This window comes from Polyodon spathula, chromosome 56 (assembly GCF_017654505.1).
Source record: "Polyodon spathula isolate WHYD16114869_AA chromosome 56, ASM1765450v1, whole genome shotgun sequence".
NCBI classification, from domain to species: domain Eukaryota; kingdom Metazoa; phylum Chordata; class Actinopteri; order Acipenseriformes; family Polyodontidae; genus Polyodon; species Polyodon spathula.
The window spans coordinates 1,569,157-1,585,967 of record NC_054589.1 but is presented as its reverse complement, the minus strand read 5'-3'; the positions used below and the strand labels follow the sequence as shown (position 1 = coordinate 1,585,967).

At 38.5% G+C, this 16,811-nt stretch overlaps 1 protein-coding gene across 3 annotated transcripts in view; it reads right to left on the bottom strand.

Annotated features, from left to right (window-relative positions):
• LOC121307523 (collagen alpha-1(XXVII) chain B-like) overlaps nt 1-16,811 on the bottom strand; it is a 153,079-nt gene that overhangs the window by 12,656 nt on the left and 123,612 nt on the right. For all 3 annotated transcript variants that reach the window (XM_041239711.1, XM_041239709.1, XM_041239710.1), the window contains exons 29-44: nt 15,066-15,119; nt 13,752-13,796; nt 13,236-13,280; nt 12,621-12,674; nt 11,626-11,679; nt 10,738-10,791; nt 9,908-9,961; nt 8,690-8,743; nt 6,862-6,969; nt 4,720-4,773; nt 3,896-4,003; nt 3,128-3,181; nt 2,570-2,623; nt 1,145-1,201; nt 1,002-1,055; nt 353-406 (exon numbers count right to left, since the gene is read on the bottom strand). In XM_041239711.1, coding sequence (XP_041095645.1) covers nt 353-406; nt 1,002-1,055; nt 1,145-1,201; nt 2,570-2,623; nt 3,128-3,181; nt 3,896-4,003; nt 4,720-4,773; nt 6,862-6,969; nt 8,690-8,743; nt 9,908-9,961; nt 10,738-10,791; nt 11,626-11,679; nt 12,621-12,674; nt 13,236-13,280; nt 13,752-13,796; nt 15,066-15,119 — 957 coding nt within the window. The remainder of the gene's footprint in view (nt 1-352; nt 407-1,001; nt 1,056-1,144; nt 1,202-2,569; nt 2,624-3,127; nt 3,182-3,895; nt 4,004-4,719; nt 4,774-6,861; nt 6,970-8,689; nt 8,744-9,907; nt 9,962-10,737; nt 10,792-11,625; nt 11,680-12,620; nt 12,675-13,235; nt 13,281-13,751; nt 13,797-15,065; nt 15,120-16,811) is intronic.

The following is a 16,811-nucleotide window of genomic DNA, read 5'->3' as shown; positions in this document are numbered from 1 at the left end:
ATTTTTGACCCTTAATTGAACCCTCTGGGTTGTTTATTGCATTTTTTTTTTTTTTACTTATTCTTTTTTGGTGCAAATATGTGTTCATTCCATATGTGTTCATTTAAACAAATCTGCTTGGACAAAAGAAAGCCTAATAAAACCACAGTGCTTTCATTCTCAATTCCCATGTGTTCTTAACATTATGGAATTGTTTTCTGCAAAATGTCAAATTCATACGGCCACAACAATTATGTATTAGTGTTCGTTCTGAAACACCCTGTAATATCTAAGAGGTTAAATATGACAGTTACTGACTTATTTCTCGCATTAAAAGGGAACCAAAATAATGTGAATCTAATTCTCTACTTACAGGCAAACCCTGCGCTCCAGGTTTCCCCCTCTCCCCATCTAGTCCTTGTTGTCCCTGGAAATGTAATGATACATTCATTAAAAATGATGCATGAAGAAAGAAAAAACACAATTTTAACAGCTTTCAGGGGCTTTGTATATTATTATAGTACAGGATTATAAACTTAGAAGGGTCAATACAAAATTGTCAAGGATATCAATGTACAGTCAATCCCTTTTAATGTCACTCTTAAAAAAGGGACTAAGAAAAAGCCAAGCTCACACCTCTCAGGAGTTCAAGATTAACCTGGCAAAAAAACAAATTAAAACACAGGCCAAGTTTTTATTTCGTACATCTACTGCACATTGTAATAATTCAAAGCAATAGAACGCTGTAAACATACACACTGCAGAGTTCAGTGCTACTTTATGTCAGAGCATTTCAATACTGTAACTTTGACGAGAAGTGTGGCAAAATTTTGATTGATATTAATATTGTAAAAATATAGTATTTAAACATCTAGAACAACAGAAATGCACGACCAGTGATTCTGCAGCAAGCGCTAATACCCCTTTCCTCTGGAACAGGGGGGATATTAAGAGCAGATAAATGTAGATACAAATGATAGGGCATTAACATTGAACCTTATGTTTTATCTCATAAAACTTACTGGATAGCCAGGATCGCCAGATTCACCTCTGTCCCCTCTGTCTCCAACAGGACCCTGGAGTCCAAAGAGAAATATTAGAAATATTAAACTTGATTGAACTCAAAACACGTTAGCTAATGACAACAAGCAGCAAAGGTTCTTACTCTGTCTCCCAGTGGACCGGGAGGCCCCTCCACCTTCCCATCATCCCCTTGCTCACCCTGTTCAAGGAAATGAAGCTGCATTAACGATAAATCATGTACAAGTGCAAGGCCTCTGAACGTATAATAAAATATGTAAAGTGCTCCTTGTCATAATAACACCGTGGACCAGCGTTATATGGTTGTGGCTCTAGTGCTCCTCATTATGGTGTTTAACACGTAACAGATTTCCTTCCTATTGTTCAGGTACACAGTCACATCCTTTAAAAAGAGCCAAGGTATTGCCATACCCCCTCACAAGATACGTCAGCTACCTGGACAGAACAGTCTGTCATTCCACAAATCTAATGTTGAATGAACAATGTATGAGCAGACCATACTGTTCCTTGCTAAATTTTATAAAAAAGTTTACATGCATTCAAAAAGATGTTACATTTCAGTGTTCTACAGCAAGTTTTACCTTTTTGTTATTCTTCTTGTTTTCTCATACGTTCCTGTTAACGTTCAATAAACAAGCACACAGCTCATTTAGATCGAAACCTGGTTTAATTCAAATGCTATTGCATCAAATGATATTTTAGGAGGGCTTGACTATTTAGAGCATGGATTTAATGGACAGTGAACTAAGATGATCACTCTGAAACTACATTGGGAAATAACCCCAGCACACACAAGCCCTAACTCTCCCTGAAGCAACTGAGTTCCTGTTGTATTAAAGCAGCTCTGATTTGATCAAGTACTATGATTGTGAAGGAGCATACCATTTTTAATAGTTTAAAATAGAGGGCATGTTTTGAATACATAGTTTCAGGAATTAAGTAATAGACTAGAACAATTTAAAAAACAATGTAAATACTTAGCATGGGTTTTTATATTAGTTTTTGCTTGGGTTCCCTGTAAAGAGTTTACCTTGGCATTGTAATTTGCAACAAGCAGCACAATACTGTCTTTTAATTATGAATAGGCACAGTGGAGTCTATTTTAATAATCTAAACCATGGCATCGTAATACCACAACCCTAAACAGAACCTGAATTTTGAGTTCTGCTAATAACTGGCTCACCGCGACAAATATTTCCTTCAAACTGAATCCACAATGAATTCTTTGTAAACCGAACCCTCACCCCTCAGTCTTGAGCTTGTGCCCTCCTTGTACTACACAGCGGTCTCCTGCAGGCCAGCAAGAATACCACACTGAATTAAGAATTGCCTAATCGAACAAGCCATCTGCATCTTAGAAGTATCTGCAATTTGGGATCCTTGAGAACAGTAGACACAGAGAGGCTTGGCTGGGCTGTAGCAGACAGGATAAAGCTCTGCTATCCTGCAGTGTCTTAGCTTTCACTTCTGGGAAGCTGCCAAAAACAAAGTTTACACTTGGCTAATTGAGACAAATGACCTTGTTACTGAATGACATTAAGAGGTGTACCTTTTCACCCTTGGGTCCTGGGGGTCCGATAGGTCCTTGAGATCCTTGATGGCCCTAAACAATAAAGGAAACCATCACTGATTTGCTAAGAAGTCAACTAATCTAGTTTTCTAACTGTATGGAAGCAAGTTCTGCCTTTTTGAGTTAAAAATAAGGGACTGCACAAACTACCATAGACATAAACACGATTCATTCATGAATGCCTCATTATTATTATTATTAATTATTTCAAAAGTACACATCTGAAACGTGATGCTCTGTGATCTTATGTTGTTACATAAAAAATGTGATTTGCTTTGTTAAAAGCATGAAATTCCAGAGGTTTTTCAGAGAGCAGGGATACCGTTTGATTTACCTTTTAATGATGTTCACAGACATTCTGGGTCGTTCTCAGAATTAGAGCACATTTAAGTTTAAAGTAACTTGCCCTTAAACATAAGTTACCGGATTTGAAAGACACATTTAAACGGGCTGTAAGTGTACTGCATGTGCTGTTTGGCAGTCTGCCTATGGGTGGCCACCCTGTTGAGTGTCTTTATTGCAGAGTATTGTTCCTACCTCATATCCTGGTAAACCTAGCTCTCCTTGCTGCCCCATTCGACCTGGCGCTCCCTAAAAACAAGATATTTTGATTCCTGTCAGTGAATCATCACATGGACATTTTGGTACAGTACAAATAACCTCTTGTACATTACAGAACAGACAGTAACCATGGAGTCTATGTATAATACTCAAAGAATAGTCACCTCTTGATAAAACTGACAATGCTGAGATTCTCTTTGGCATGGAATATTACCAGGTCTACTCTTGTTAACCCCACCGGGACCATAAATTGGTCACAATTTGAGGGGAGTGAGGCTATGACAGGAATGAGGGTAATACCAGAACTATACAGATGTTGGAAATGACTGAGGAGGGGGGTAATGACAAGAACAAAGGGTTTTGACAGGAATGTAGGTGGGAAGAGTAGAAAACCCAAAACAAACAGACGATTGGGACCTTCTGTTTAGAGCATTAAAATAGGGCTCGATGAACCAAGGTTACGAAAACCAAACATTAAAAGGGCATGGGAATCTCTTTAAATCCTTTTGAATATTTGTTTTTATCCAGAGACGTTTGAATAAGGAAATCCACCAATGTGGAATCCACCCTTTATTTAAAAAAAAAAAAAAAAAAAGTTTCTGATGTCTCTTGTAGTTTACATAAATCAATAAGTAACACAGCAGAGCTTTTATGAAAATGCCAGACTGTACTACAGTGTTAAATTAATAAGCAACTACAGCGGTAATCCAAGCAAGGAACTCTGTGTCTTTGTTTCAACATTACCACAGGTCCAAGTGTGCCTCTCGATCCCTTCGGCCCGGTGTAGCCCACAGCGCCCTGCTTGCCAATGACGCCAGTCTCTCCCAGATAACCCTGGTGACCTTTAATACCCTGGGGTCAAACAAACCATTATTCCCATGGGCGTCAAAATAAATCCAAACACAGGCTGGCATATATCTGAGGAGTCTGCTCTTGAAATGAATTAGCAATCAACACAATACAAGACGGATTGCATAATACTCCATCACTAAATATTAGACAGCCTAACCAGCATGTGGAACATGTTTAAATCAGAGCAAAACAATCCACATAGTTTCAACTACTTAAACAACTACTCAACCCTTTTTCATTACATATGCTTTAAGATTTATACATTTTTCTGAAACTCATTCGTAGAAAACATCCACTTTCAGTCACTTAGGTGGAATAGTATTTTGTGGTTGCATGGACTGTTTTACAAACCCTCTGTTTTTAGTTAAATTGTATAATTAAAACAATAAACAAATAACCACTGAACAAGGAGAGCAGGGCAAATGAAACTTCATGATAAACATGTTCAACATGCTTTTGGATTCTGCAGAGTGTCTAATTTTGTTTATGTGTAATTAACAAATAATTTATCTAAAAACAACAGTACTAAATATGTTGAGACATCTTGTTGAACAGCATGTTATAAAATGTACTACTATATCTAGAATATTATAGGTCAGGGCCAAGTGAAATATGAAGGCGATTAAGAAAAAGATATTTTAAACTAGTGATAAGGAACTGAAAAGAATAACTGATAGGCTCAATGAATCTGATTATATTAATAGCTCAATCTGTACCTTTTGGCCAGGTTTGCCTCTTTCGCCAGCTTTTCCAGGTTTTCCTTCAGGACCCTAGATTGAAATAACAATAAACCAAACAAATTAGTAAAAAAAAAAAAAAAAAAAAACTACAATGATGAAAAGCGTTAAAATCAATACATTTTTTTTTACTGGATATTACTCCATGAGGCTCATTTCTAGTGAAATTCAGGGAAAAGTTCTGGAAATAATGCTTGGTAAAAACTAAAGACAGTAGGCCATATTCTGTTTGTTCACAAGTGTCTACCTGCAAAATAACCTGCAAAAATGAGGTCACGTGATCGTGACTCTGATAAGTGCTAGTGCTGAGGATTGTCCACCCAAGAGGGGTTCTGGACAAATGTATAGGGGCTTTCCAAATGTCCTCATGTGACACACCCTCCTTGGGCAACCTTTTTTCCATCCTTAATATATTCCGTATCAAACTGTGTGTGTGTGGTTTGGGGAACACATCGTCTATCACCTAGCACCCAAAAGCCAAAACCAGAACAAAAAACACACTGTTTCTGACTGAAAGATTTTTACTGGCGCTTGGAAGACTACTTCTGATGTTATATAACTGTCATAAGGCCTGCGCTGTTTCCTGTAAGACTTGGATGTGAAAGGTATGGATTGAATCTCACAGGAGAGGTACTATTTTGCTCTGGAATAAAGTGTATGATTTACATGTTTTATTGCCTCCTCTATAAACTTGGGTTAGTTTGTTTTGGAAGAACCAAGAGTCAGTACAGTAACAGGATCTCGCAGAGCGACATGCCTATACACCAGAGCTTCAACAAACATGCCCTGTATCACAGCAACCTCACACTTTTAAATATTAAACTTGAGAAAGCAGTTGGCCTACACTGTGGAGCTTGACAATCTAAATGTCTTGCCATTGTAATAGGTAACATTTTATAATAATTGGTGAGAATTCAAAATGTAATATCACTTTAATTAATCCTATGGAAAACCACATACACCACACTACAGGTGAGACCATGGCAACCGACTTGCATCGTTTATAAACCGCGCTTGAGATTCTCAGGCAACTCTTGGCTGGGGCAGGGTTTGTCAAGAAGCTGGTGGTGTGTGGTGGAGGGTTATTGGTTTGCAAGTGTTTTAACATATGTATTGTATCTCTACAGCAGGGATTAGGATGAAAGAGCTAAAGTGACAGTAACACCAGATAAAGCCATCTACTTCTCAGCAGTGCCAGTAAAACTGTGTCAGACATCTGGACATGTTGTAAATTGCGTGACTGGGTTACAGAGTTTGACGCTGTGTGACACCTGATATTCGGCTCTGGCACACCTTCCTGCTGCGGCTTGAGTTGTCTGCGCTAGGGCCTGGCTCACTGGAGATGCTTCTGAACTGGCTGCATTTTTATAAGGACCAGATGTTTCCACTAGTTAGAGAATGCTGTGCCAAGCAGATTTGCCCGTGACCCACTAACACAGATATGTGTGCATGCATGTACAGTATGTTGTTTAAACACTGCTCCTACAACTTTCATGTGTTCAACTACAAAAATACAAGCAGTATTGATCTTAGCGAGTTAGATAATGTTTGTTAACTCCTACTACAACAATAACTACCAATAAACTTTGCTTTTCAGGATATTAATGTTGAAAATGAAACACTTTCTCTGTAGAAAAGTTAGTATTTAATAATAGTTTGTCCCCAAAATTCACAATGTATTTTCAATAATTTGTGAAAATTGCATTGCTATAAACACATCATACATTAATCTACTGCTTGCCTTGCTACTGTTTATTTATTTATTTATTTATTTCATTTTGTGGAAAATAAGATGCTGGCAACACCTCAATTACAGATTACTAGCAACGTCATATGCCATTGTGAGACACTAAATTAAACAGATTACTTAAATATAATTATTATTCTTTGGGTTTGGTGAAACAACAAAAATATGAACAACTGAGATGAGATTATATCTTTAATCATTTGTGTAGCCCTCCCCACTACACACCCCACACAATATACCTTACTGACTACAAACATGTATATCTGTACTGTATATAAACCTTACTGACCTATTTATCAAACTCAACAGGGTTGATCGGTATACGTCAGTCAGTTGTTATTCAGAAATCACGTATGGGGTAAAGATGGACTTACTCTGATGCCTGTCATTCCCGGATCGCCGGGTGGACCTTCCTTTCCTTTCAGTCCAAGCTCTCCTTTTTCTCCTTTCTCCCCCTCCACACCGAGGTCCCCCTTTTCACCCTACAAACAAGCATACACACGATTGACTACTTGCACTGTTATAAATGCTTAGTGCTGTCTACGCTCCCAGACAACCACTAATATCTATTGGCTCTTGCAACTACTGACAGAGCACAGCCAGTTAAATTACTGGATCAGATATTCTCTTTTAGACAGTTTGTATTGGCTCAACAGCAAATAAGCACTACTGGCTGAGAACTAAAACATTAGAAGCAACCACATCTAAAAGATTTGGAAGAACATAATGGGGAGTTGCATAAGTTTGAGTTATGAATCTTGGAGCTCTTTTGATCAGAACATCAGCTACAATAATAATAATAATAATAATAAATAATAATAATAATACTTTATTTTTTTATAGCACAATTCATACAGCACATCTCAAAGCGCTTTACAGTTTAAAACAATACACAGTGATATTAAAAATGGACATGAAGCAGGTTACATATTAAAACAAGGACACACAACAAATTTAGCCTAGAAACAGAGGACACACAGCACCACTCCTGTACAACACATAAACAGCCAGCCCTACACAGGCTCTAATGCCACTTAGCGATAAAATGTTTTTTTAGTTGCTTTTTGAAAATATCAACAGTATTTTAATGTTTTATTTTCTGTGGGAGCGCATTCCAGAGCTTGGGTTGCATAGCAACTGAAGGCCCTATCCCCCATAGGCCGAAGCCTAGATTTTGGCACCATTATACTGAAATACATAAGTCAGTTTTCCATATTTCAGTGCTGCTGTGGAAAAACATTTCACTAGAGAATGGATCCATCCTTTTATATCACCCTGAACCTACAAAGTCATATTTGTCTCAGACATGCTGTTTTGACACTAGGACTGGAGGCAGCTTTGTAAATGTACTGCCACAAAAGGGTTTATTTTTTTTGGGTCCTAAAGAATCATCGAATACAACTGTGTATCGTGCTGAAGGCTGTCAAGTTGTAAGAAACTGCATTGGCACACTGCCAAAAGCTGTCATGCACTGACAAATGGGAAGTGGTAAACGTTCTAATTGATGATAAAAATATGTATTTCTGACTTGTGTTCTAGTTAGGAACTCATGTTGCAGTAATCTGAATCAAATATGGATTACAAATATTGAAATACATCCACACTGATTCCTTATCTTCTAGAATAATTCAACTAAAGACACCCAAGCTGTGGGATTCTGTTTCCATGCTTCTCTTGTGAAATGAAAGTGGAATATCCTTTTGGCTGATATTTCACTGTAGGAAGGCAGACCACCCATCGTGTGGTAATTAACACAGAGGGAACTGGCACAACAAGCAGTGAGACAACGGCAAGCATTGAGCCCTATTCACTTAGTTAATTGAGCTATAAGCTATGCTTGTGTCAATGTTAACAAGAAATATGTCATCAGCTACATATCAGGAACTGTTTTGCCTTCCCCATGCTTTGCCTGCTAGAATCACAGAAGAATTGCATTCTCACATGACTCCTACAGATATTGGAAGGGAATGCACAGAACAGGTGACAGCTGCCTTTGCTAACAAGCAGCCTTCACAGAGTCACGTGCCACATTGCTTAGTGAGATACCAACTCAGAAAAAGCTTTGCATCGGCCACTACATAAAAAAGGTCTAACAAAATCTTATATTAAAATATTGCATTGCTGTTGCAAATAAGTCTGTATGACCCACAAAATGTGAATGACGGCCAGACACAAGCAACCCATGGCTTGTATTCTTCTTACCTTAATCCCATCAGGCCCCATTGATCCAGCTTCTCCCTCCAGACCTGGCTCCCCCTATGCATGGGATATTACAATCACAATAGTTTTGTTAGCTCAAGTGTTCAGTCTAACTAAGCACAGTTTTAGGCAACTGGGTTATTTACTTATAGAGGTGTCAACATGCCAAGGACAAAGTATGAGATTAAGTTTGAAAATGTACATATGGTGAGGGGTTATGTCTATTCTGGCTCTTTCAATTCCAAGTCCAGCTCCTGACCAGAACATACAATTTTAAAAAGTTTTTTGTAACATTGATAGCATGCCAAAGGGTTTTCCCATAGCAACACTAGTGGTCAAAGTTAAAGAACTACTTCCCCCTGATGCTGCAAATCAGCAATTTTTACTACAGTGGGAAACTGTATCGCCCACTTTGTCACTCTTTCAACACTTGAAAAGGTAAAAAGTTTTCATATCAAAACTCTTGTAACTTGTATTTGAACAACTTTACAGGGTATCAATATAAAATACACATTTAGTCTTGCTACCATTGTGACGTGACAGCTACAGCACAATATAGTGTCTCTTTAAGGGTACTTGATATAATCTACATTCTCCCATTATTTAATTTCTTACCTGTTTAATTGTGAGTCGCTGTCTATTGTGGATTCTGTTTAGATCATTATTTACCAGGTTTACGAACCAATATCCAAAATGTCAGAGGTGGTTTGGAAAACTATCACTAGGGGGTGCTTCTCTGCCACTGTGATTTTGCATTGAGATTTCTATTTACAAAACTCAGTTCCAGAAGACACAGAAAGTACACATAACATGGTATTAAACAGGTAAGGAATTTAACAAAATAAATAAATAAATAAATTAGATGGTAAAAAAAAAAAAAAAAAAACCTTATGAAAACAGTGGCTTCATCTTTCCTGTGTGAATCTCATCCAAGGGGTTTTGACTCATTTCCAGGAGCCTATGTTTTACTGTCTGACAGCCTGTGTGGGGATCCTATCTCTGTCCCACTACAAACACTGAGTGTATTAGGATAACCTTTGACCAGCAGAAAGAAGCAGTTTTCATTCCACCCCACTGCATCTTTGATCAGCTGCTGAACTACAGCATGTTTTATACGGATCGCTTCTTCTTTATTGGCCCCTGAGCAGCCTGTGTAGCCGAGTCTCTTCTAGATGTATTCATCATGTGTTTTTAGCAATATAAATTAAAGCAGCTACTTACACGTTGGCCTATTAGCCCTGGTTCACCTGCACCCCCAGCGGGTCCAAGTTCACCCTGAGGAAATTAAAACACATTCTTTCAGTCGTGAAACTCAGCATGCAAGATGTTTTCTGTTAGTTTAAAAAAAAGACAAAAATGAATTAAAATAAACAACTTCATATTTTTTAGATGTATTTTTTAAAAAATAATTGAGGTAAAACATTTCAGCAAATGCCTTCAGAGTCTCTCACGAAAGAGAGTGAGGATTTTCTGGTTAAAAACATCTAACACTTCACACTGAAATGCAATTGATAACAGTGGATCTAACAAAATCTCAATATCAAACTGAATGCAACATAGCAGCACAGGAATGTGACAAAACAAAGTGCCAGTAGCCTTATTGACTTTGTGTGAAGGACACAGTCCTTTAAAACAAGAGGAAAGAAAATTACTTCTAACCAGACAATGTATGCAAATCAAATCGTTGTGATGAATTCCCATGTCAGTTGTCAAGAAAAGGCAACAGGTGGTATTTAAAATGCTGGGTCACATCGCTGAAATAACCATTCTATTACTAGACTGAGGGGACGGAGCTGGAGTTTCATTACATCTCCCTTCTAAACTCACATTTACAATCTTTTAAACCAAAACATTCCTACACAGTGAACTGACACAGGTAAAAAAACAACAGCTTTAAAATCATTAAAGTGCGGTACAGTTTGCTGGGTAATTTCAATGAGGTCGTCTGGTGGTACAAAAGGATTAACTAGGAATATCAAGTTCCATGCTGAAAAGAAAAAGTTTCTGTTGTCAGCAGACAGGTGGATTCTATTTACGGTAAAGGTTCTTACTTTATCACCTGGTTCGCCTGGGAGACCTGGCTCACCGATTTGTCCTGAAGGACCCTGAAATTCAAAAACATTCGATTGTAGGACGCAAGTTTCTAAAACACAGTGGGGAAGGTTTTCACTTCATGCACACTGCTTTCAGCATAAACATTTTACCCAACTGATGTGCCATATCGGATTAAGCCAACATAACACCACTTTGATTAGTCAGCTGTTTTAAAAAGACATGTACAGCATAAAGAAAAACGACAACATAAGCAAAAGCAAGCAGAGTGCCATTAGGATTCTTAAAAAAAAAAAAAATACGAGCAACTGCTTGTCTGAAGGCCAGCATGCGCAATGCTACTTGTGGCATTCAACAAAAGCAGTATACACTGGAATTAAAGGGAATGTAAAAACATTAGGCACAGAACTGTGCATGTTGAATGTATATCATGGTGCTTTAAACTGAAGTAGTATAATACATGTAGCCCAGTGTAGGTTCTGATTGACAGGGAGGAACAGCATCTTGTTCTATAGAACAGGTTATGGTGCACGGCACTGCAGGAGTTTTTGCAGGTTCTTCACCAATGGAACTTAATAATGACCTGAAGGTCCTCCCTTTCTGTTCAGTCCCGAGTCTCTTCCAGCAACCTTGTGTGGGTTCCCTTTTCTACCCCCTTATGTTAAAGTGTACCTCTGGAAATGATCCCAAATTACACATAAGAAAGCTGCTTATAAGAGCCAAATTGCAGAGCTGTTAATCTTCAAGCTGTGGCACATGGTTCGGTCATGAAATCTCTAGAACAGATGTAATATTTATGATCTCCATGTTGTTGTATGAAAGAAAATGTTCGCATAATAAATATTCTCTTCGAAAGGCATATGTATTAATAGCGTGTTAAAAATTACCTTGTGCCCAATTTCTCCCAATGGTCCCACCATACCCAACGGCCCTTGTTGTCCCTTTAATAAAAAAAGAAAAAGTAAAAGTAAAAGAGCTTGGAATTACAGGGGTCGAAATGAAAGAAACTCACCAAAACCTACATCCGCAGAATGGGGTAACGTTTTGTAACCAATGTTGCTGCATGTTTGGGCGTGTGGGTCTGAAGATAATAAATGTAATAAAACAATTACAACTGATCATTCCTTGTGAATTTCGCCTGAAGGTTTCGGAATCATAAACCCCAAAAGCAGGGAGAAGCGGGGTGATCCATCAAATGAAAGTGTCTACAAAAGGCTCTCCAATGGTAAATCTGGAAAGTCCTGACAGCAGCTCTAATGGATACTGTGGTAGCTGTCCTTAACCCCAGTGTTCTTGTGTAGGTAAAATCCAGGAGATTGGAGAGTCCACTGGAGACCACCTTCATCCCACTCGAGCCACCCTGGAACCGCACTGACCACCGTGGATTGAAGCGCCGTCATCAGGGAACGCTGAAGCACTTCTGGGGCACTGATGCTACCTTCACCTGCCTCTCGTTCCCTTTAATTAGCTTCTGCGAATGGACCTTCAAATCAGTGGACCCTTTCCTTCCCATGTAAACCAACCTGAGACCATCACAAACCCGCCTCTGCTGTTACACTCTTCTCTGTGCCTCATCTGTTCATATTCCATTTGCAGACAACTGATTTTTCGGAGGGCAGCCAGACCACAGAATCTGATCAATAAAGGTTTGCTTTGCACTGTATGGCACTGATGAATTCAGGGCCATTGCATTCTGTTTGTGTGGAATCTTTGAATCAGAATCAGAAACCTTCATAACGCTAGCAGTGAAGGATCTTTATTTTTTCAGCAGATCAAGACAGCTTCGATTGAAATGTAGTTACATTTTCACAATGCACTGTTGTATATGAAATCACACAGATAGTACAGAAACAAACAAAAAAATGAATAAAAATGAACTTGCCGGCTGTCCTGGAATTCCTTTTGCTCCAGGTGGGCCTGTAGGTCCTTGAATTCCCTACAGATTAAAATAAATAAATAAAATAGATAAATAAACAAACAAACCAGTTTTTACTTTTGTTGCCTGTTTATCAGTGAAATACAGAATGGAACTGAAATCATGTATTTCATGACATAATACTGACAGTGTATTTCAAGTAGGGAATAAGACTTAAAATGAAACAATTCCTGTTTATAATTGACTTGGACACACTTAAGATTAACTGGACACCCCAGAGTTTACAGTCTCATATGCCTCAATTGCTGTATTTGCTGTAGCAGGTCTTACAACTGACCTGTGTAGTTTGAACTGCAGGGTACACAAGGCTTGTCTTGTAAGATCTGTCTTCCAAATGTGTTCATTTGGTAGGATAAATCTCATGAGACAAAACCTTTAACTTGTTTAAATAAGAGAATTCCAGCAAACACACTGATCACATGACTGGTTTCGATGTCATGAGATTGTAAATATCTGCTCACTGATCTACAAAGTATTGAGTAAACCCAATAGGCATTGGATGTACAATAATAAAAGATTGCCGCACAGTAAATAAAACAGCTGCAGTCTAACAGAACGTACCGGAAAGCCTCGCGGACCTGCTTCACCTGGCTCTCCGATCTTACCCTTTAATTACAGAAATACCAAATTAGAAACCGTATGCAACAGTATATAAAGAAAAGTAAAACATAAATAGACATGGCAAATCACATTACCTCACTAATCTGAAATGTTCCATTTAAATGTCTCCTGACATTGTCTATTCAATAGCCTCTTTGCAGCTGTCTAACCTAAGCAGCTGAACTCTTGAGGCGTAGCCCAGTCTGTTGCCTGACCTGAAGGGGTCACTGTGTGAACCAACCCTAGCCCTACTCTATGGGAGGCCGCTGCAGTGCTCCTTATCAGCAACTCGGTACAACCAGGGTTTGCGCCACCATGACTCTTCCAGCAATACATGCAGTAGTGCCTTTGATAGGTAAACCTTTGCAGTATCCTTGTGATGAATACACTTCTTCAATCTAGCTGATGTTGGTAGGCTTAGGTTTTTCAACCCAGTTAGCTGCCGTATGAGATAGAGGTGAGGCACTCTGATCTTACCTGCTGACCATCAATGCCAGGTTTGCCTGGTTGCCCTTCAGGACCCTGTAAAGAGAACTGTTTATTCTCATGTGAAATAAACAACTGTTCTGCATGCAATGACAGCAATGTCTTCACATTTATTTTGATTAAAACATAGTATAAAATTACCATGCAAGCCAATAAGTAGTCCTTATGCAATGAACTAGAAACATATTTAGTTGTACAGTTTATTATTTTCTCCCAATTTAGGAGGGTCCATTATTATTTAGGCTCAGCTCACCGCTACCACCCCTGCGCTGACTCGGGAGCGGCGAAGATGAACATACGCTCTCCTCTGAAACATGCGCCGTCAGCCGACCGCTTCTTTACACACTGCAGACTCACCATGCAGCCAACCCAGAGCTACAGCGTCGGAGGACAACGCAACTCTGGGCAGCTTACAGGCAAGCCCGCAGGTGCCCGGCCAGACTACAGGGGTCGCTGATATGCGGTAAGTGGAGGCTGACCTAGGGCGCATCCTGCACTCCACGCAGAGTGCCTTTAATGGATGCCCCACTTGGGAACCCCCTTATTAGAAACATTAACACAAATATTTCTAATACGAAGAGACAAAAAAATATGGTTTTACAATATTTAAAAAGTGATTCGATTGTGAAGAAATGCTGAGTTTAATTAACGGTGCAAATCCCCAACGTGCAAAAACTGTATGAAATGAGTAAATTGGAAAAGGGGATTAGCTCACGCATGCGAGTTGAGTTCATTGCTAATCCAATTACATGAAGTTAAACTTGGAAGCGGTTTATAACATGTGCACAAAGTGCTCTTGGTATACTGTATGTGACTGAAATATGCAATATAGCACTATCAAACTTTGAGGTTTATTAATTTAAAAAGTTCAACAATTTAAGTGTTATAGCCACTAATTTCAACTGTTTATGCAACACACGGGTGAAGATGACAGCAAACCATAAAAACGTGACAGATCACAATTATTCCAGCTCATACTTTAGTGCAACTTTCCTAATTTTAGCCCCATTATCAATATTTATTGCATGAACATGTTTATCAACATGCAAACCGATGGTAGCCATAGTGATCTGCCAGTGTTTGTGATCAGTCATTTGTATTGAAATGTTCAATATGATTTTAAACTTTTTAATGGCTCTGATCTGGCTTCATAACTTGCACTGCTTTTTTTAATTGTCTTTAGTGTATAGAAGCCCATATAGGGCCTGGAGTGTATTGAAGCTTGCAGCTGAATGGGTGACCCTGTTATAACAGCCTGACAGTGTAAACTAGAGCAGGGTGTCCTGTGAACCCAAGCACACAAACCTTGACTCCTGATGACCCCAGCTCCCCGGACGGACCGTCAGGCCCTCTGGCACCCTGAAAAACACACAGGCAGAGTGTCAGACTGAACAGCAGGGGTCTCCCTTGCACAGCTTCTGAACAAGCTGGGGATGGAACGTGTGGTAGAATGAGTAAAGGGACACCCCTGCCCCAAACTCACTTTAAACTCCACACACACACAGAGGGATATTCCGGAATCAGATTTCTGTACGGTGCTTACATGCTGTACTCTGCAGGCTACAGGACACAGCAGGAAGAACTAAAGCCAGCAATGCATCCGTTCATAAACCTACAGTATGTACCTTCTAAAGGCAAAATATATTGTGCTACAAAGATGCAGCGCAATTCATACATTAGTAAAATGATCTATTAAGGATGTTTACTCCATATTGTTAGTCTTTTACATTGACAGTTGTTTTTCTTATCACTTTTGCGTACACATGGCTACAAAATCATCATCATAACTGATTTATTATTAAATAGAAACACTGTAAAGAAACAATGGTTCCTACAATCAAAATGCATTTAAAAAGACAATGTTTTCTAGCATGGTTTGGTTAATTAATTAAATAAATTAATTTAATTAATATTGTCCTTGAAAAGGAAGCGTAAAGGTCGGCGCAAAGGAAAAAAAGCTAAATATGCAAACTAGACATAGTTTCACACAGTTATTGTGGGTTAAATGAGGACAATGGTATATATATATATATATATATATATATATATATATATATATATATATATATATATATATATATATAGTCGTAATTACCTATGTTATATGTATACTAATTATAGCAATGACCTCAGCATTAAATTGGTACAAGCAATACAACTTGAAAGATTAAATTGGTACAAGCAATACAACTTGAAAGACAATCCTATTTGTATATCATATCATAGTTTTTGTTTATTTTTAATTACACTGCTCTGCCAACAGTTTATAATATACCATAAAACTTCCAATACTCAGCGGTCTCTAATAAGCACCGGGGCTGCTGGGAAATATGATCAAAAGTCGTCGGGTCTCTTTTAAACGCCGGTTATGAATAATAATATAATGCATGTCATACTGAATGCTCCAGCCAATGCACACACATGGCTGTACAGAGAGCTTACCAATTTGTTTTTCCAACAGCGATGAAGAAACCCTGAGGCTCAGGATGAATGATAAGAAAACTGAATTGAATTTATTTTAAAAAGGTACACGTAATGGATATAGTTATTATTATGACTTTATTCATTTTAAAACCAGTTGTGAAGCTTTTTTGAGCGTGCTGAAAGGAAGTAAAATAAAAACTTGTTTTCTGATATTAACAGCATTGCCTTTTAGTGTATTTGTACTTTTTTTTGGGGTCAATCCTTCTCATGATCTTTATTCCACGATTAGCTGAATTGGAAATGGGAGGAAACATGAAAGTGAATTGGATGCAGTTCTTTTATGAAGCACCACTGAGATGACAGACGAGGACTCTATTCAGATCGTGGGGGTCTGTGCGTTTGTTTGTTTTAAACACATTTCCTCTCTGTGACTTTTTATGATAAATGTTCATTTCATAAGAGGTCCTAACCCCAGATATGGGAGCTGGAATTTGTGTGAATTACTGTATGCAGGGCTGTACACTCTTTGGGTATGTTTACTGCAAGCTGTTTTTACACCTCAGTCCTTATTTCAGTGGGATTTCCAGTATAACCACTGATAAGAGGATGACTGAAAATGCTCTTAAA